Genomic DNA, 22,156 nt, shown 5'->3' on the forward strand with positions numbered 1-22,156 from the left:
GGTGACCAGCAGAGAGACCAGCTGGGCAAGTAAACAAAGTCATGCCCTCTAACGGGCTGGCCATTAGGATTTTCCCAAAGTCCTTTGATGCATTTTGTTGAGTGGATTCTTTCTTTCTCTCTTTTAGAAATAATTGTAGAAATTAATGAGGTGTCGGTGTTTAATAACACCTGTGTGAGGTGGCAAATAAACCCAGGAAGAATAAACTCCAAGATCGAATATGTGGTAAGTGAAGTGAACTCCTTTTTCTTCTGCCAGGGCAGAGATGGTTACCATGGGAATGAGAGTCAGAGGAACTTGCTTCCGGAAGTGCTTCTCAATCAGATAGCTCTCCAATCCCATAGTCCTTTTTAAAGTGAGTAGAGTTTTTCCGATATCTGGATCATTTGATTTTACATGTGGTGTTTAATGTGTTTGTCATCCTCCAGGGTGTATGCGTGGGGGGTGTATTTATATTTGGCATCATCATGATTGCTTGTTTCCAAGCTCTTGAGTTTCACTCCCCCAGAGCAAGCCTAGAAGCATCTGCTGCCTGGCTGACAGGATGCAGCGAGCAGGTCTCAGGCTGTGACTGCCTCCATTGATCACTGGTCATCTGAGTGCAGGGTAGCACTCCTTAGAGAAACTCCCCATTTTATGTCACTTCTCAGGGTTTCTGGGTCACCGGGCTGATCAGATTTCATCATCAGATACCTGATAGCAGAGGTTTGCCCTGTTTGTCTGCCCCAGGGTGAGCAGTCAGTATAAAAGGGAGTAGGTTCCAGCACTACAAAATCTCTCTTGGTTGTTTTCAGTGAAGTCACGGTGGGTTCTCTTGTCTTTTCCCCTCACAAAGATACACATAAAAGGACAGCGGTTGGACCCCCTGGAATCAGTTCATGAGGAGACAGTTAATTTGACCACAGAGAGCAGGACCCCAGAAGTGTGCCTAGACCTGTACCAGGGCACCAACTACACCGTGAACATTTCTACAGCCCCTCCCCAACGCTCCGTGCCAGCCGTCATTGAGTTCCAGACAGCTGGTAGGTGGAGGTGAAGTCTCATTTCCTGCTAGAGAATGCTAAGCGCAGGATGTGGGGGAACGTGCTTCAGAATCCACAGGTCAGGAGAGTTCACAGTTACTTTCTAAGATTTGCAGCCAAGAGGTTAATTACTCCAGGGGTCAGAACCAGAGCAGGGCTAGTAGGAGAGATTTCTGTCCTAAGGATGCCCGACTGAATGGGATTCTTACCTGGGTCCTCTAGTTGACGTGGAAGGTAGCAAGAAGGCATTTAAAAGACAGCAGTAGGCAATGCTGCACTCTGTTTCAATTGTCCAAGGCAATAGAGGTTAGCCATCTGGCTTATCTTTGGTGGGAAACTCAAAAGCCATTTCTTACTCTTGCCCATGACAAAGGAGGAGCCAGGGAGGCTGACCCAGGAGCTGTACATCTAGGATGAGAAGTGACCCCAGGACTGATTAGGGGTGGGGATTCAAAGTGAGGGTGAGCAGGTGGAGAGGAGGAGGCAGCCCTAGGATGCAGGAGGGTAGAAGTTGGTTGGAAAGCAGATTGGACAGGAAGGAGCCTCAGGAAGTTGTAATAAACACTAAGGCACATAGATATCATGGATATCATCTGGATTTTTATATCATCATGACAATTACAATAAGTTTTTTTCAGCACTTTGGTTGTGGGATGTCAAAATTAATTAAATTCTTTAAAAGCAAACCTTGAGAAGCCATTGGTGTCATTTAGTGTCTTGTATGAGTTGAGGTAGTTCTCAGCTAGCTATTTAATGTCCTATTTAAGAAAACCTATTTAAGTTGGACCATAAAGGAAGCTGAGTGCTGAAGAATTGATGCTTTTGAACTGTGGGGTGTTGGAGAAGATTCTTGAGAGTCCCTTGGACTGCAAGGAAATCCAACTAGTCAATCGTAAAGGAAATCAGTCCTGAATATTCATTAAAAGGATTGATGCTGAAGCTGAAGCTCCAATGCTTTGGCCACCTGATGTGAAGAACTGACTCATTGGAAAAGACCCTGATGTTGGGAAAGATTGAAGGCAGGAGGAGAAGGGGATGACAGAGGATGAGATGGTTGGATGGCATTACTGACTCAATGGGCATGAGTCTGAGCAAGCTCAGGGAGTTGGTGATGGACAGGTAGGCCTGGCTCAGAGTCAGACATGACTGAGTGACTGAATTGAATTTAAGAAAACTCAACCTTTAGGTATTGCTGCTGCTAGGAACTGGGAAGTAACACGGATGTGGCAGAAATAAATGAAAAGTGTGCTAGTCTTTACAATATCATTCAGACTATGAAATTATACAAAATAGGTCTCAGGGTACTTGTATAGAAATAAAATGATTTATTTCTAAGTACAGACTATGCTAGGGAAAGATATTGTCAACTTAATATGGTAACTAATTAGAGAAAATTGTTCAGAGTTAACAATAAACTACTGTAGATTTATTAGGAATGAAAAGATCATTCTAGGACTCCAAACTCATCTGTCCCTGTTCAGTCAATAACAGATTGCTGTTCATTGTCCTCTGTTTTTACTAACATCCTCTTCAACCTTTTCAAGTTAATTTCAGCTGAGGCCAGCATGGTCTTTGGGTTCAGACAGACCTGGATTTACATCTTAACTCTGCTGCTTAAGAATTGGATGACCCTGGCTGAGTCTGTTAATGTCTCCAGACCTCCTTCTGTCTGAAATTTTAAGTGGAACTAGATTAAATTTGCAAGTTAATCTAGTGAGGATTGGGCTTTATATCGAATTATCCCAACTGGGTACAAGGTACATTTCTACATTTTCTCCATATCTACTCAGGTTTTGTCCTTCCTGTTTATTTATGCCTTCATGTGAAAATTTGTCATTCTGCTCTTCTGGATCCTGCACATTTAGCCATCCGATTTCATGATTAGTGTTATGCCAGTTCTCTTTAAATGAATTGGGAAGCTCTCCATATTTTTATACCCTGGAAAAGTTTACATCACTTCAGGATTATCCCCTTTCTTTAAAGCTGGACACATTTGCTCATAATATCATTTAAAAGTTTCATCCCTTTGGGAAATAATTCTTTAATGACTGTCAATTTCTTCTAAGGTTTTGGGGATTTGTTTGTGTTTCTTACATTTTCTTGAGTCAATTTTTATAATTTATACTTTCCTAGAAAATGTCCATTTAGTGATTTTATTTTTTTATCTATTTATTTTTAATTTTTTAAAATAAAATTTTAATTGGAGGCTAATTACTTTACAGTATTGTGGTGGTTTTTGCCATACATTCACATGATATATTGGGAGAATGTCAAATGGAATATTTGTGGACTCCTCTGGAGTTATAGGTTATATATCCCCAGGTTATTTTAATTCCTAGTGTTGTGTTTCTTTATTTTTAACACTTGATTTGCTTAGCTTGGGTTGTGTGTTTCATTACTATTCTTTTCCCTGAAGAATAATCTCTTGGGTTTTTAAAATTATTTTTTATCTCATTAATTTCTCTCATTGTAAAATTTCCTTTTCCCTGATTCTCTTAAGTTGGTTATATTGTTCTATTACTAAATTCTTGAGTTAATTGCATACTTCAACTTATTTCCATTATTTTCTGTTTGATGATAAAAGATTTCAGTTCTTCTTTCTCCCTTCTGGATTTGAGCTTTGGTGGAATTCCTTAGGCATTTATACATATTCTCTTTATTTTTACTTTCAAGACACAATGTAATTACTATTCTGATTTTCCCTTGATGGAAGAATTATTTATGAGGGTGTTAATATATGTTCCCTTTATTTTTACTTTCAAAGCATTATATACTTGGTATTTTGATTTCCCCAATGATTGAAAGATTAATTATGTATGTTATCAAGTGGTAGGTTTAAAATATTCTCAACATTTACACTTTGCTGTTGATTTCTAGTTTTTTTTTTCAATTTTAGTATTCTTTGGGGGAGATTTGTTGACATTTTCTTGGGGTTTACTATTTGGCAAAGTTTTGTAATACCAAGTGTAGTGTTTGCTTGTAAATAAGGTAAGATTTAGTCTTAAATCAACTTCCGTGGTAAGGTTTTTCAGGACTTCTGTTTTTGTTGTTGTTATTATTTTTTGCTTATTCAGATTGCCATTTTTCTCAGGTTGCCATACATTCTGATAGTTTGTTTCACACAGTTTGATGTTATGATATTTATGTTCATGATTGATGCCTTAATTGTAGATTCTAACTTGCACTATTAACAAGTGGCTCACTTTAGCCTATTTAATAATTTTTTTGCCCTGATTTTCTTGACTTCTTTGTGCTCTGTTTGCATGATATGCCTTGGCTCACTTTTGTTCTTAAAATCTGTCTGGATAATATCGCTATGGATGTACTTGAGGAGATAGCATACGTTGCAAACGTTTGTGAGAAAAATAGAGTTAATCAATTTACACAGTGGTGTTTGTGATATGATTTTCCTTTCTTCTGTCATCTTAATTTTTTCTCTTTTTAATGCTTTGTTGCTATGTCTATTGCATACTCTCTTTGCTGCACAAATGTTCTTTCCTCAGTGATTCAGACAGTAGAGATCTTGCTTTTATTCGGTACTACACATTAAAAAACAAAAACAAAAAAATCCTATTTGAATGTGTATTTCTCTTATTACCAGTGTGGAGACTGGAATCATGTCTTCTCCCCCCCAAAAAGACAAGGAAGTTAGCATTTTTTACTTCCTTTTATTCCTTCCCCTTTTGCTTTCCTTTTGCTCCTGGCTTAATACAGCTTTTTATTGCCAGCTTCTTATTTTTAATAATTTTTAACATGCACTACATCTTTCAAGAATTCATTTTTATATAAACTTATAGCAATATTTATAACAATTATATAAACAGCTGTATGTTTTCATAGTTTTAGTGCTTACTAGCGGTTCTTTCATACCAAAGTTTTTCTGTTTTCCTCTATTTTTATTTCTCTTTCTGCATCGTGATTTCTGTCTTCTTACTGAGGAATGGGATACTTTCTGAGCCCAGGGTTATCAGAGAACCTCATTTTGTTGTCTTCACAAGTGAATGGGAGCTTGATTAAAGATAAAATTATTGGACAAAACCTTTGTTGTCAGAATCCTGGAGGCGTTTCACATTGGCTTTGGGAATTTAAAGTTTTGAAAGAGGAATTTGAAGGTGTGATTTTTTTTTTTTTCAATCCCATGTAGACAATCTGATCTTTTTCATCCTGGGTATCATAGTTTTCTTTATATGTGAAGTTCCAGACTTTAATCACTTACTCATGCATGTGGTAAATGCTTATTGACCACTTACTATGTGTTTGACAGTTTTGGGCGTTGGGAATTCAGTAGTGAATGAGACAGAAATCTTTTCTTTCATGAAATTTCAGTCATGGTTATATACATGTTAATGTTTTCCACAGTGTTCCTAGAACCCTGTGAGTTTTTGGATCTTCACATTTCGGTCTATCTACACATGAAGAATATTTTCTTTCATTAAATCTCTGAGTCTTGTTTTTGTTAGTTTGTGTCAGCTTAAAAAAATATGCACAGTGTGATAGATGAGAGTTAAGTTTTATTTGGGGGCAGTATGAGGACTGCTGCTTGGGAGACAACACCTCAGATAGCTCTGAAAAACTGTTCCAAAGACATAGGGGTAAAGGACACTGTATATGTGATTTTAATAAAGGGGGAATCAAGTGCAGATTTTTTGGTAGAAAATTTCTGCTTGTCTCGTGAAGCTTCTGCTAGTCACAAGAAACAATCTTCACCAAGAAGGATTTTAGGGGTTTTCTAGATATGAAGAGATACAAGAATTGGGCTCATAAAATCAGCTCCTGAGAATATCTAGCTACCTGAAGACCTGTCCTGCCAGTCTTCCAGGAGCACAGTTCAGTTCAGTCGCTCAGTCGTGTCCAACTCTTTGCGACACTCTTTGCCAGGCCTCCCTGTCCATCACCAACTCCCGGAGTTCACTCAGACTCACGTCCATAGAGTCCGTGATGCCATCCAGCCACCTCATCCTCTGTCGTCCCCTTCTCCTCCTGCCCCCAATCCCTCCCAGCATCAGAGTCTTTTCCAGTGAGTCAACTCTTCGCATGAGGTGGCCAAAGTACTAGAGTTTCAGCTTTAGCATCATTCCTTCCAAAGAAATCCCAGGGCTGATCTCCTTCAGAATGGACTGGTTGGATCTCCTTGCAGTCCAAGGGACTCTCAAGAGTCTTCTCCAACACCACAGTTCAAAAGCATCAATTCTTTGGCGCTCAGCCTTCTTCACAGTCCAGCTCTCACATCCGTACATGACCATAGGAAAAACCATAGCCTTGACTAGATGGACCTTAGTCGGCAAAGTAATGCCTCTGCTTTTGAATATGCTATCTAGGTTGGTCATAGCTTTTCTTCCAAGAAGTAAGCGTCTTTTAATTTCATGGCTGCAGTCACCATCTGCAGTGAGTTTGGAGCCCAAAAAATTAAAGTCTGACCCTGTTTCTACTGTTTCCCCATCTATTTCCCATGAAGTGATGGGACTGGATGCCATGATCTTCGTTTTCTGAATGTTGAGCTTTAAGCCAATTTTTTCACTCTCCCCTTTCACTTTCATCAAGAAGCTTTTAGCTCCTCTTCACTTTCTGCCATAAGGGCGGTGTCATCTGCATATCTGAGGTTATTGATATTTCTCCCGGCAATCTTGATTCCAGCTTGTGCTTCTTCCAGTCCAGCGTTTCTCATGATGTACTCTGCATATAAGTTAAATAAGCAGGGTGACAATATACAGCCTTGACGGACTCCTTTTCCCATTTGGAACCAGTCTGTTGTTCCATGTCCAGTTCTGACTGTTGCTTCCTGACCTGCATACAGATTTCTCAAGAGGCAGGTTAGGTGGTCTGGGATTCCCAATTTTCCACAGTTTATTGTGATCCACACAGTCAAAGGCTTTGGCATAGTCAATAAAGCAGAAATAGATGTTTTTCTGGAACTCTCTTGCTTTTTCCATGATCCAGCGGATATTGACAATTTGATCTCTGGTTCCTCTGCCTTTTCTAAAACCAGCTTGAACATCAGGGAGTTCACGGTTCACGTATTGCTGAAGCCTGGCTTGGACAATTTTGAGCATTACTTTACTAGCATGTGAGATGAGTGCAATTGTGCGGTAGTTTGAGCATTCTTTGGCATTGCCTTTCTTTGGGATTGGAATGAAAACTGACCTTTTCCAGTCCTGTGGCCACTGCTGAGTTTTCCAAATTTGCTGGCATATTGAGTGCAGCACTTTGACAACATCATCTTTCAGGATTTGAAATAGCTCTACTGGAATGCCATCACCTCCACTAGCTTTGTTCCTAGTGATGCTTTCTAAGGCCCACTTGACTTCACATTCCAAGATGTCTGGCTCTAGATTAGTGATCACATCATCATGATTATCTGGGTCGTGAAGATCTTTTTGTACAGTTCTTCCATGTATTCTTACCACCTCTTCTTAATATCTTCTGCCTCTGTTAGGTCCATACCATTTCTGTCCTTTATTGAGCCCATCTTTGCATGAAATGTTCCCTTGGTATCTCTAATTTTCTTGAAGAGATCTCTAGTCTTTCCCATTCTGTTGTTTTCCTCGATTTCTTTGCATTGATCACTGAAGAAGGCTTTCTTGTCTCTTCTTGCTATTCTTTGGAACTCTGCATTCAGATGCTTGTATCTTTCCTTTTCTCCTTTGCTTTTCGCCTCTCTTCTTTTCACAGCTGTTTGTAAGGCATCCCCAGACAGCCATTTTGCCTTTTTTTTTCCAGGAGCACCGAGTGCCTCATTTCTGCTCTCCACTCTGAACTCCTTCAGCGGGTATTGGAGTTCAGCTGCTGCCGCAGCACATAGTTTAATCTTTGTAGAGGTAGATGACGGCCAACCATGGCAAGCGCCGATTTGTGGTTGACATTTGTTTTTGCACTTCAAATACGCCTATGTAGAATTCCTGCGTTGGTCTTCCATTCTCTCTCTCTTTTCTTACATCCATGCCTTTGTCCTCGGCCTTCTGTGAGTGTGCAGTAAGTTTGTTCTCTAGATGCATTTATGCACCTATGAATTGACATTTCTGATGCACTTTAAATTCTCTTGTTGCACTTTCATTTCCTTTTGTTTTTTGTCTCTTCTAGTTCCTCTTTATTTCTGCCTCTCTCAACCAATTTCCTCTCTGCTATCACATTCTTCTACCATCTCATCCTTTATCTGTTTGAATACATCTTTAAAATTTTTTTACTGATTGTACGAAACAGATGTTGCTGAGTTTTGCCGTTATTTTGCTCAATATTTTTTCAGCAGTGTTCATTCTTTGCTTTCAAGGCTTGATCTCCCTCTTCTTCTTTGTAGAATCATTTCTTAGGCTCCCCCTTTCTTGATTATGATTACTTACCCTTGGAAGGAGAAGTTTTATTTATGGACTTCCCTGGTAGTCCAGTGGTAAAGAGTTCACCTTGCCACGTGGAGGATGCAAGTTCGATCCCTGATAGGGGAACTAAGATCCCACAAGCCACGGGGTAACCAAGCCCATGAGCCACAAATGCTGAAACCCATGAGTCACAACTAGACAATTCGTGCATTCCAGTGAAAAGATCTCCTGTGAGAACAAAGATCTCGCATGCTGCAACTTAGATCCGAGGCAGTCAAATACATAAATAAGTAAATAAATATGTTTTTTAAAGTTTTATTTAGCATTGATATTCCCTTCATAATAAAATGGATGGCATTCCCTTTGGTCTTACTTTTTCTTGCATAATATTGATATGCTTATCTCAGATCTCATCTTGAAAGACTTACTGCTGGTTGGATGATCCAGTGTCCTTTGAGGAGCAGCTGCAAGAAAGCCTCCTGCCCTGATTGAACACTTGGCTATCTTGGATCGGTAGAACTGTAGCTCTTGCGTCAGCTCAGCATCACCTGGCTTCATGTGGACCTTTGTCTACAGAGGCTGGAAAGAACAAGTCTCCCCTTTTGCCAACCACAGCTCTCTGTCAAATGGAACCTCCAGATCCCCAGGCGTCCACTTAGAAGCCCTTCTCTGTTAATGATCTCCATTGTGCTGACAAGAGACTATTATTATTAGAAGTAGAAACAGTGAGAACAAACAGTGTATGTAACCCTGGGTGCTTATCAGAATTGCCTGGTGAGTTAAAAAAAAAAAAGAAGAAAAAAAAACCCACCGATGTCCAAGCTTTCCTTTAGATCTGCTGATGGGCATTTAGGATTGGGAGCCATCAGGCTAAGGGGCTCCAGACGGAGCAGTCCTGGACCAGTCCTTGCTTCCAGCCCCCAACTCTCTGGGCGCCAGTCTGCCCTGTTCCTTCCTTTGAGATTTTGGGACCCTGCTCCTTTGCTTGGAAAGCAAATTGCACAGAGCTCTCAGCCGTTTTTTTCCTTTGCTTAGTTTCTTCCACATTGTGCTGTGTAGAAATATCTTCATGTTTCTGCCTTATAGATGGCAGTCAACCCTTCTTTCTAGCCCAGATGCAAGTTGACCCATTTTTACTATTCTCCATCACTTCTGTCAGGGTTGGGGGTGGGAAGTGGGAACCAGATGCCTTTGTTCTCAGACCATAAGGGCTATAAGTGGGAAAATCATATTGAGACAGGAACTCTGCAGACAATACTTCTGCTTTATGTTCTGTTTGTGTGCAGACATATACTATATGTGGTATTGCTCACATAGGTATACTTGATATGCCTCAAAACCACATGCATACATGGGGCAATTTTTGTTTCTGGGATCCTTATGCAATCCTGAAAATGAAAGTTGTGAAGGTATCGGAGAGCACTTGTGATAGGTCTTCAAATCTTTCCCATCACCATATTTTTACATCTTCTAATAAGAGCTAGCCAAGACTACTTTCTCCAAGCTGATTGCCTGGTGCTGCCTATGTCAGTGAAATTTAAAATTTAAAATGGACAATTCTGATTTTGAAGACAAAAGTTTATTGTTATCATTATTTCTTCTTAGGTAGCAAAGACTCCAGTGGGAGAAATACACCTGAAAGGTTGTTATAAAAAGCTTCTCTCTGCTAAACATTGAAACTTTTTCACATTTGTAGAAAATGTCCAGACTTGTTTGTTAGGAAATCTGCTTTTTCTTGAAAATTAGCCTTGGTATCACTAGACTCTCTGTTGGGTCTTAACAAACTTCTTTGTTGTTGTTGTTGTTTTAATTGCCTTAAGAAAATGAACATCAAAGAAATGAATTAGGCTGCAGGAGGCATGAAATTACTTTTCTTCTGTACAGTGATGGAAATGCATCTGCTTCTTGATTATTTTACTGCTTTAGCCCTCATCTAAGGAGCCCTGGAAATACTGTCTGCTGAGAACACACATCTTGCCTGGTCATCTACTTTCTGATCATCTGCTCTAGGAAACATTTGCTCTAAGAGTTCTAATCCCTGACCTTTGACTTTTATTCAGCTTTCTCCTTATTCTCAGACTTTCTGCCTGTTGAGATAGTTACCTTCATGACGTTTTTCTTATGGGACAATCCAAAGGATAGGATTAACTTTCTAAAATCTCACACCTTTATGGGCTAACAATAGTTTTATATATTTTATTCTTTTTTATGGATTTTTGACTGCTCTGGGTCCTCGTTGCTGCACGCAGGGCTCTCTCTAGTTGCGGTGAGTGGGGGCTACTTTCTAGTTTCCGTCTTCAGCTTCTCGTTGCGCTGAGTTCTCTTGTTGCCGAGCACAGACTCTAGGGTACCCCGGCTCAGCAGTTGTGGCACCCAGGCTTAGCAGCATGCAGAATCTTCCCGGACCAGGGATCGAACCCACATCCCCTACGTTGGCAGGTGTATTCTTGACCACTGAGCCACAAGGGAACTCCTACAACCATTTTAAAATATATATACATTATTTGTGCTTGTGATATAAGAAAAGCAACATGGATTGCTTGATTCCACAAATAAGGAAATTGAGGGTCAGAGGGGTTAAGTGACTTAGCTAAGGTCATGCAATTAAGAAGCCAGAACTTGGAGCCAGGTTTGATCCTTCTGCCCTTACACATTCTGTTGGCTCTCGGAGTTGCCGTTGTCCTTCATTGTGGTATGTTTGGCTAGCAACATTTCCCTGTGTTCTTTCTTGTCTTTCAGGTGATGATCTCTTAGAAGATGATGGGATTTTCAATATTTCAATATTTAATGACGTTTGCTTGAAATTGAACAGGCATTCTAGGAAAGTTGGATCAGAACAAGTGTATCAAGTAAGAAGATCTCTTATGCTATTCTTAACAAATTGTGTCACTTAAATATTTGGGTGCTCTCCAAGTCGGGATCCAGAGTATTTAAACACACTAATGGAATGAACTTCTAGATTGTTTAATTTTTGTTTCTAGAGATGGATGCAAGACAGCTGCAAGTGAGGGACTAAATTGAAGGAAGATACTATATATATTTTTTTAATTTTAATGATTTGCTATCCTTTTCTCTGATATTTCATATATATTCTATTTTATTAATATTTTGGTATAGTAGTTGCCGCTGGTTTTGTCATCAAATTCGTACAGGGATGTGGGTTTTTAAGAAACTTCTTGCAGGGCTGTTGGTTTGCATTTAACTTGAATTTATAAACATCATAAATCTCAAGTGAAATTGTGAGTGTAATCAGGTAGGAACTGAGATTTGTTATTTTTGTGTCAGTTTCAGTTCAGTTCAGGCAAATTTTGCAAATTTGCCTCAGACTGATCTTCATTCTAGCCCGTTGCATTCATTCTATCCTATTGCATTCACTCAATCCAAATTCTCATGCAGCATAACAGAGTGCCTAGCACTTTAAAAATTAATTTGTAAAAAGAAAGTGACATTCATATCTCATTTACCTTTTCTATTTATTGGGAAGAAAGAGTATCTACACTTAGATGGCTTTATATTCAGAGAAATTCTCCAGTTAGCTGCTTGGAACTTTCTAATTTTGTTCAGTTCAGTTCAGTTCAGTTGAGTCGCTCAGTCGTGTCCAGCTCTTTGAGACCCCATGGACTGCAGCATGCCAGGCCTCCCTGTCTATCACCAACTCCCAGAGCCTACTCAAACTCATGTCCATTGAGTTGGTGATGCCATCCAACCATCTCATCCTCTGTCGTCCTCTTCTCCTCCTGCCCTCAATCCTTCCCAGCATCAGGGTCTTTTCCAGTGAGTCAGTTCTTCACATGAGGTAGCCAAATACTGGAGTTTCAGCTTCAGCATCAGTCCTTCCAATGAATATTCAAGACTGATTTCCTTTAGGATGGACTGGTTGGATCTCTTTGCAGTCCAAGGGTCTTCTCCAACACCACAGTTCAAAAGCACCAATTCTTAAGCACTCAGCTTTCTTTGTAGTCCAACTCTCACATTCATAGAGTTTAGTGCCTAGCAAATCATCTGGCAGAGCGTAGACTAAGTATTACATTAGAATTAATTCATCAACCGTTTGTCAGAAGAATATCATGTGTTAGGACCTGGAAGTTCTGATCCGAATTAATATAAGCATACATGTAAACAGACAACTACAATTTGGTATCATGAGAGTTTTGATAAAAAGTAAATAAATGGAATAGGAGATTATGTTCAGGTACAGTTTTCTTTTAACAAGAATCAGAAATGATGCCGAGTCATAGACAGTAAGTAGGAATTCACCAGACGAAAGATGTTGGATGAGGTGGAAGAAGGGCACCGTGGGCACGCAGGGTAGCTTATTGGATAATTGAGAATGTGGATTTTTGGAGGAACAGAGAAAACAAGGGAGATGGGAAGAAATGAGACAAAAATCTGAGTAGTGGCCTGATCATCCTTGTATCCTGTACTTTTGAGCTTGGATCTTATTTTGATGTCTATATGGAGGCACTGAAGGATAAACAGGTGAGTAAAATATTCAAATTTTTATACTGGAAAGAACACTGAATCTAGAAATATATTCAGGTACCTAAGTAATTTAATATAAAATAAAGATGATTTTCCAAATGAATACAGAAATAAATGGTTTGGAGACAACTGGTTAACACCTGGGTTAAGAGGATAAATGATTCTTACTTCATGGCCTACACTAAAATGATTAAAGAGTTCAATTTAAAAATCACTATTTTTTTAATATGTCAGACAAAGATTAAGTAACATGTGAAACACTCTTAGCGAGTCCATTGGAAAGAAGTGAACATTCAAAGGGAGTTTGCAAAAGAGAATATACTTACTGCCAAAACACACATGAGCATGTGTTATGCCTCAAAAAAAATATAGACCATGAGTTACCATAGTCTTTCTATAAACTTGGAGTGAATCCTGTTACACACAGCTGTGGGCACTTAAATTGGCATGATTTTCCAGAATGGTTACTCGTTAGGGTCTATCAGTAAATTTTCAGACATATACTATAACTTATTATGCAGACATACACAGAAAGATTAAACTATCCTCTGAAGCTTTATTTATATTAGGGGAAATTGAAAACAACTTAAATGCCTATTAATAGGGATTTGTTCCAATATATAATCGTATATTCATCGGATAGAGCACTATCGGATGTGAAATATTTTCTGCTTCCCGCTGGACAGCATTTGCTGCTGTGGACCAGTATTCCCACTGAAATGGTCTCTCTGTCTCTGTTGATCTGAGCCCTCTCAGTCTCTTTTACAAGATCTCTCTTCTGACTGTTCCTTGAATTTGATTCCCCCAAGGTTGTGCCTTCTCTGTTCTCTTGTCATAATGCACCTGTCTTTGGGTGTCTTACCCATTGTCTTGACTTCCGTGACCGTCTCCATCTCCCAAGACTCCTGAGTCGATTTAGTTAGGGCTAGTCTGTTCTCTAAGCTCTGGGCCATGTACGCCAGCCCCTACAGCTTCCTGTGCTCCCTTTAGCACTGTGTCTTCACATATGTGACTCTCTACCTGCAAAACCCTTCTTTCCCGCATTGTTCCTGGCTAACTCCTGCTTGTCCTTCAGTGATCAGCTTGGTCATCTCCCTGGTGCGAGGCCTTCACTGACCTCTTCCCCCAAATGCCATCTCTTCTTTGAATTGTTTTTCCTATCCTGACTTTTCACATCCCCAACTCACATAAAGTGAAGTTGTTCAGTCGTGTCCGACTCTTTGCGACCCCATGGACTGTAGTCTACCAGGCTCCTCTGTCCATGGGATTTTCAAGGCAAGAATACTGGAGTGGGTTGCCATTTTGGTTAATGCTAATTTCCCCTTCAGTCCACAATTAAGTTGAGAAAGCCTTCCCTGATCCCTAAGGAGGAAGGTCAGGTGGCCCTCCCGGGTACTCCTCCAGCCTCATATGTTGTAACACTTATTCCTGTGTATTTTATTTGCTTGGATACTTACCTGTGAGTTCCTTGAGGTTGGGACCTGTATCTTATTTACTGTTGTATACCCAACACTGTATACTCTGGCTGGCAAGTAACAGGCACTCTATCCCTTTGCAGGATTATTTAATGATAGAGAAAAACTTTTATAATATGTTGTTAAGTAAAAGGACTATATTATAAAATTATTCAAACTGTGTGATTTCAAGTTTGTTAACTAGAAAGTAATTTTTGTTTATAGACTGACATACAGGTAGTTTAGGATGAGGCAGACTAAAGTTGTGAGGTTTTTCTCCAGCAGATGGCAGCAGTCTAAATGTAGAAGTGGGTGAGGTCAGACGTGTGGGTGGACGGAGTGCTTTCAGTGGTCAAGAATGGGTGACATTGAGAACAAAGAGGTAAGGGTGTTGAGGGTGTCAGGCAAGGACAGTGGTAGGAGTGATATAACAATGGGTTTTTTTTTTGAGACAGAGGGGGAAGCTGAGGGTGGGAGTGTTAGAATATTAGTAGACAGTTTTGAGTGAGGAGGTCTTAGGGGATTTCCTGAGAGCAATCAGAGTGGGAGCAAGTGGTCCAGAAGGATAGGTGATGGGGAGATCCTGGTGGAGCAGCTCAGAGGAGGACACAGTCTAGGATGTGGCTGTGGATATGGGTAGCTCAGGTGGAGTGGAGGAACTTCACAGCAGTGAACTCAAGGCACTCTGAGACCAAGTTTTGATGGCTTATCTATATAAGGACTTACATGTTACCCAAGAGAATGCTAGGAATGCTTGCCTCTATGGGGGAGAGAGGAATCTCTCAATGAACTAGGTGTCAGAGTGAGGTGGAAGAATGACTGTGATGAAGAAGGGTAGAGGATGGAAGAGTCAGTGACACCAGCATCAAAGGAAACTCTAAAAATATGTACGTCCAGCTAAAGCACCAGATGATCATATGATCTGGGACTTTTACATGTTTTTTTTTTTTATCTTTATAAGCCCCTATATTATATGTACATCTTGAGTTGGTGGTGGTTAGAGTATTATTGGGTTAACACTGTGTGTGGTGACTCCTTATACTGAAAACTCTTTTCCAGAGCTCTAATAGGCAGGCTCAAGTGAAGTACCACGGCTCAGTTGCTCAGTTATGCATTCCAAAGGCAGATAATTTGGAGATGTCCTCATAAAAGTTTAAAATGTCTATTCTAGAGACTTGTCTATGGATTCCTTATGAATGAAAAGAAAAGGATTTTGCCCAGTAACTCTAGTGCAATCTCCTTCACCTGGGTAGGCTCAAGGGATTACTGTAGACTAGCTTGACATTTGGAGAAGGCAATGGCACCCCACTCCAGTACTCTTGCCTGGAAAATCCCATGGACGGAGGAGCCTGGTGGGCTGTAGTCCATGGGGTCGCTAAGAGGCGGACACGACTGAGCGACTTCACTTTCACTTTTCACTTTCGTACATTGGAGAAGGAAATGACAACCCACTCCAGTGTTCTTGCCTGGAGAATCCCAGGGACGGAGGAGCCTGGTGGGCTGCCGTTTATGGGGTTGCACAGAGTCGGACATGACTGAAGCGACTTAGCAGCAGCAGCAGCAGCAGCAGTAGCTTGACATTTGGTTCATCTGAGATGTAGTTATGCATTTTAAGCTTAGTCTTATAGCTGGTTGAGGGGGAGGTTGCATAGGCTAGGTAGGGTAACTTTGTAAAGTTGCCACCCAGTTTAGCTTGCTATTGTATTAAAAATAATTCTATGTGGGTGAGGATAAGTAGAAGGAAGCTCCTTGCTTTCTTTCCATTTTGCTTGTAGTATAGGTATCTGCAAGCCAAACAAATTTAATGCATCCCTTTCTTTAATCTCTTTAATCCCTTTAATCTCATGACAGTTTAAAGTTCTAGGTCGAAGGCGGTATCTGAATACTTTCTATCACGCAACATCGTTTAACTTTACTACGAGGGAACAGACGGCAGTGGTGTGCTTAGATCTGTATCCAGCAACTGACTACACGGTGAATGTCACTCTACTGGGATCTCCGGAGTGGCCGTCAGTGCAAACAACAGTAACCACCGTGCCAGCAGGTAGGTGGGGATGCCTTTCTGTTTGGGGTCTTAAGACAACAAGTTAAATATGTGTATTGAACTACATAACATGGGGGATCATAAAGAAAGCTAGTCTTGGAGGCAAGAGACCTGGGTTCTCGGTCTAACAAACTGCCAGTTTTGTCTGGGGTACAAGGTCTCTGAATCTTCCCTCCTCAACGGGGGTGCTGGCTCAGAGAGGGTACAGACCAGGAACTGAATGATTTACTCAGGAATCTCTAGGAGTAATGGATCGAGCATTGTGTTAGGTTTTTTCTATCTTTCGCCTCAAATTTAAGACAGCTGAAACCTAAACTTAGACATTATGGCCAATAGAACCAACTTCCAGGAGTTTGGAAATGTGAGCTCCACTGTGTCGGACATTGGAGGGACAAGGAGGCCACTTGACTGGGTCTCATACAAGCACATTAACCCAACACAGAGAACAGTGGCCTAAAGCAGATTAGGCTCCTTCCCCTGTGGCTTGTGTTGTTGCTGTTTAGCTGCTCAATTGTGTCACTCTTGCGACCCCATAGACTGCAGCACACCAGGCTTCCCGGTCCTTCACTCTCTCCTGGAGCTTGCTCAAACGTGTGTCCATTGAGTCAGTGATGCCATTCAACCATCTCATCCTCTGTTGTCCCCTTGTCCTCCTGCCTTCAGTCTTTCCCAGAATCAGAATCTTTTCCAGTGAGTCGACTCTTCACATCAGGTGGCCAAAGTATTGGAGCTTCAGCTTCAGGATCTGTCCTTCCAATGAATATTCAGGGTTGATTTCCTTTCCCGATAGAAGCGGCTGTGTCAACTCCACAGCTCCCCCTCGTGGCCAGAGATGCTGATGTCGCTACAATTAATTTCCTTTTTTTTTTTTTTTTTTGCCGTGCTGTAGGGCATTCAGCCTCTTTAGTTCCCCGCTGCTGCTGCTAAGTCGCTTCAGTCGTGTCCGACTCTGTGCGACCCCATAGACGGCAGCCCACCAGGCTCCTCTGTCCCTGGGATTGGAAGTGCTGAGTCCTAACCACTGGACTGCCAGGGAAGTCCTTCTACAATTAATTTCTATTGTTCTTTTATCAGTAGGGTTTAAGGGACAAACCTATGGACAGCCAGGCAGAGACGCTGCCCCCTTTGAAGGAAAACAGTAGAATAAGATAGGTCTTGCTCCTGAGGCCTTTATCCTGTTCACCCACTGATCTGTGCGGGTCGAGAGTGAACACTTTGGTCTTTGTACTTGGAAGGCTCTGAAATATAATAGACACAAGTGAGGCCCATGCAGTACAGGAGAATGAAAATTCATTATTTTATTTTCCATCTCAGATTATGCTTGGTATCAACAGCCATTGCACGATGCATACGTCCTCACAGCATAAACCTAGCTCCCACATCCATTTCCAGAATTTGAATATACATTTCCTCCAACCGTTCAATCCTCAGAGGAATAAAAGTCTGAAACTAACACCTACTTCTCCTTGTAAATTAACGTGTAAAGGCACTCGGAGTCCCAGGTTCTTTCCTCCCCAGGGTTTTCTCTGCAAAGTCTCTGTCAGAGTGGCCTGCTTGTGATGGAGAGTGTGCTCTAGCTGTTACATCCTAGGAATCTTGTTTTTTTGTGACTTCTTGGTGGAGGTGGTGCTCAGTCACTCAGTCGTGTCCGACTCTTTGTGACCCCATGAACAGTACCCTGCCAGGCTTCTCTGTCCATGGGATTCTCCAGGCAAGAATACTGGAGCGGGTTGCCATTTCCTCCTCCACGGGATCTTCCCAACCCAGGGACTGAAACTGCATCTGTTGATCTCCTGCCTTGGCAGGCGGATTGTTGATCACTGAGCCACCTGGAAAGCCTATATTACTAAGGTACCTCCAAAGTTGAAGTAATCTTGAATTATCCCAAGTTTCACCTTTCAGTGTCTCAACGTGAGTCCCACAGTTACAGAACTGTGAAAAGCAAAATTAAGTGACAGCTGTACCACACTGTGAGTGTACTAACTGTCATTGAATTGTCTACATTAAAGTGGTTAATTTTATGTTGTGTGAATGTCAGTGAGAAAAACTCGGTGGATTAGATCTGTTTGTCTTGCTCCTGGGCCTCAGTCACCTTCTGCGTGATTCCTTACGTGACATAATGCAAGTGAAATGTTTACCATAGTTCCCAGTACATAATAATGATGATGACGACGGTACCAGCTTTATTTACTCATCTGTTTAGGTTAGTTTTTATTGGAATATAGTTGCTTTTCAATGTTGTGCTAGTTTTTTCTCTATAGTGAAGTGAATCAGCTGCACGTATTCATAGGTCCCCTCTTTCTTGGATTTCCTTCCCGTTTGGGCCACCACAGAGCGCTGAGCAGAGCCCCCTGAGCTGCACAATGGGTTTGCATCAGTTGTCTATTTTATACACAGTATCAGCTCTAACTTTGCTTTTTGAGCCCTGAAGATGTGCAGCCATTGTCCAAAGTGCTATCCTTGAGTCAACCCGAACCTACCCAACCTTCTGAGGAAGGCATTGCTATTATTCCCCTTTTACAGAGAAGGACCATGAGGCACAGAGAAAGTTAAGCAGCTTGCCCAAGATCACAAAACTCGTGAGAGATACAAGTGGGATTTGAACACAGTCTGGCTCCAGGGCCCTCATTTTTAATCAGTGCATGTGCTGCTTTTCACTAAATATTAGTGCTCAAAAAAAAAAAAAAAAAAAAAAAGCAAAATTTTGCTCCTACAACCTAGTTAGTGTTAGTCCAGACCTCCTTTGCTTTTGTCAGCCTTGGAGCATGAGCGGAAACTTCAAGTGCCGTGGGTGTGTAAATGCATTCATTGAATAAACGTTCCTTTCTTATCTAGTGTGTGTCAGGCAGGTTCTTATAGCTGACAATGCAGCAGCAATAAAACAGTCTCAGCTGTCACGGGGTTGGAGTCAGGAGGTTGGAGAGGAGACAGATAAACAAGTAAGGAAATATATCATATGTTAGGTGGGGCTAAGTGGTAAGATGAAGACTAAAATTTGGCAAAGGGAGTGGCAGTTGATGGTCAGGGAGGGCCTCTATTGTAAAGAGACATTTAAGTACAGGTTTGAAGGAGGTGAGGGGAACACCATGTGACAGGCATGTCCTTGGCATGTTCCGGAAACATCAGGGAAGCCAGCATGGCTGCAGCAGAGTGAGTTGGAGAAAGGGGTAGGAGATGCAGTCTCTGGCTGGAGTATAATGAGGGGGTCGTGCTGCCAGGGTGAGAAAGTGAGACTGTGGTTATCTCCTCCTTTGCAAGGTGGACCCCAGATTATCCACAGTGAGTATAATCTGCCGTATGATGTGTCCTCCTCTATAGGCCACCAAGCAATCGGAAGTCCACCCGCCGTGAATTTCAACTCAATTTGGGAAATCTCTTTTCATGAAGTTCCTTGGATTCCATCTGACCTTAGGCTGCTCATCTGTTGTGGGGGGAGGAAATCTGCTCTCTCTGAGCATTTTGGAATTTTGCCCATGGTGGCTCCAGGTCTTTCTTGTCTGCCCCCTGTATTTAGAACCTTGTATTTCCATTTCTCCTTCAGGCCCTGTTTCTCCCTCCCTCCACCGTTGCTGAAAATCTTGATCTGTGTAGTGAAAGAGCCTCCTTTCTCTGTAAGCAGGGCATCCATATCTATAGTAGGAAACTCTTCAAGTGAAACGCATTGTCTTAAAAAGAAATGGACCCTCTGACATGGAAAACAAAGTAAGGTTGCCAGAGAGGGATAGCAGGCGGCCGGTGGTGGTGTTTAGTTGCTAAGTCGGGCCTGACTCTTTTGCAACCATGATGACTCTTTTGCAACCACAGTGACCGTAGCCTGCCAGGCTTCTCTGTCCATTGGATTCTGGAGTGGGTTGCCATTTCCTTCCCCAGGGAATCTTCCCGACCCAGGGATTGAACCCACGTTTCCTGCGTTGGCAGGTGGCTTCTTTACCACTGAGCCATCTGGGAAGCTCCAGTGGGGGAAAGGGGCAGAGATAAATGAAGAATTTGGGATTAACATATACACGCTGCTGTATATAAGATAGGGCTTCCCTGTCGGCTCAGGTAAATCTAGAACCTTTACCTAGAATCAGGTAAAGATTTACCAATCAGGTAAAGATTCTAGGTAAAGAATCTGCCTGCCAATCAGGAGATGCAGGAGACTGGGATTCAGTCTCTGGTTTGGGAAGATCCCCTAGAGAAGGAAATGGCCCTGCAGTATACAATGGACAGAGGAACCTGGCAGGCTACAGTCCATAGGGTCGCTAAAGTCAGACACAACTTAGCCACTAAACAACAGCAGCAACAACATATATAAGGTAGGGAAACAACAAGGACCTACTGTAGAGCACAGAGAACTGTATTCAATATCTTGTAATAACATTTAATGGAAAAGAATCTGAAAAGTATATATATGTGTGTGTACATATATGTGTGTATATATATATATTGTATATTTGAATCACTTTGCTGTACACTTGAAACTAACACAAAATTGTAAATTAACTATACTTCTATATACAGAAAGGAAGGTACATGACAAATAGGGAGAAAAGTACCGCAATACGCTCATAGTTCATTAAAAAGAAAGAAAGAAAGATATTGTCTTGCAACACAGTCCCAACTTCCTGTTCCTTTCTCTGAATTTCTCTGTCCCCAGAAAGCTCCCAAGAATTGTCCTAGTCCAAATGACTTCCTATTATTGAGTGCCTTGCTTCTGAGTCCTGCTTCCTGGGTAAGAGGTTTCCTTTGTCTTTCCTGGAAAATTACCCTCCTCTGATCCTTGAGCTGCTGTTGAGTTTCTGGAACTTATGCTTTCATTGGTCTGATGTGGTGCAGGAAGTCCCCTAGGTTAGTGGTTTTTCACCCAAACCCCACCTTTCCCTAGAACTGAATTTCTAAAGACCTGAACTGCCCGTGCGCCTTTGATGGGAACCGAAGCACTCCTTCCTACCACCCTTTCCTTTACTGTATTGCGAGGGATAATCCTCCAGTGTCCAGGGCCTCCTAAGTGTTCCATTCCGCTCCGTCAGGCTAGCTGAGTGGTAAGCTTTCAGCCTTCCATGCCAGCTGTTTCTATTCCTTCTTCTTCCCCAGGCCTGGCTAATACCTTTTGCTATAGATTACTACTTACCTTCTCTGTATTTGCTTTTTGTTTTCGTACTTCGATTTTTGTGTTCCTAACATATAACTTGGGATTCTGCCTGTGAGGTTTTCATAGAGCAAGAATGATGCCTTGCTTCAGTCAGTGTTCAGATAAAGTCTTCCCACCTTCCCTTTTGTTGGGAGGTATTTATTTCTGTTCAGTTCAGTCTGTGACCTCAGCCTGGGCCTGATCAAGGAGGCACCCTGAATCCTCCTTACATCTCTGCTTTTCTGCTCCTTCTTTTCAAGTTTTAAATCCATGTATTTCCTGGGCAGACTTCCTTATAGTTTGTGCCATACCTGGTGTTTCAGCTGTAAGAACAATGTCACCTTGAATCTCACTGAATGATGCCTGAAGAATCCTACACTGATCTTTCTAGTCTTTCTCTTATTAAATATGTCACATTTTCTGTAGCTACATAGTACCACAACTCCAGTTATTGAAAAGCTCTCTATTAGTGCTTACACTGGGTTACCTATTTACACCTGCCAGAGGACCCTTCTTGATAGAATAATACTTAACTCTGATCCCACCTTTTGGGGGATCATTTTGTTCTTTTCCCCAGAATAGCCCCTTTATTCTTCTCTTTGATGATTTTCAGCCATTTCCCTGACCTAGTGAGTATTTTTACCTTTTCTAGTCTCTTTAGAGCGGTTACATTTGGATATATCTCCTTTTCCTTATCATAGTTTTCTAGCTGGGCTAATCACATTGTACAG

General features: G+C 41.5%; 1 protein-coding gene across 7 annotated transcripts in view; it reads left to right on the forward strand.

The window, feature by feature from the left end:
* SUSD1 (sushi domain containing 1) overlaps positions 1-22,156 on the forward strand; it is a 135,445-nt gene that overhangs the window by 58,441 nt on the left and 54,848 nt on the right. For all 7 annotated transcript variants that reach the window (XR_009599115.1, XM_012113334.5, XM_060408913.1 and 4 more), the window contains 4 exons: positions 128-225; positions 836-1,022; positions 11,072-11,181; positions 16,120-16,312. Coding sequence is in view for 6 of the 7 variants with exons in the window: in XM_012113334.5 (XP_011968724.3) it covers positions 128-225; positions 836-1,022; positions 11,072-11,181; positions 16,120-16,312 (588 nt within the window). In the remaining variant the exon portion in view is untranslated. The remainder of the gene's footprint in view (positions 1-127; positions 226-835; positions 1,023-11,071; positions 11,182-16,119; positions 16,313-22,156) is intronic.

Source organism: Ovis aries, chromosome 2, assembly GCF_016772045.2.
Source record: "Ovis aries strain OAR_USU_Benz2616 breed Rambouillet chromosome 2, ARS-UI_Ramb_v3.0, whole genome shotgun sequence".
Classification (NCBI taxonomy): Eukaryota; Metazoa; Chordata; class Mammalia; order Artiodactyla; family Bovidae; genus Ovis; species Ovis aries.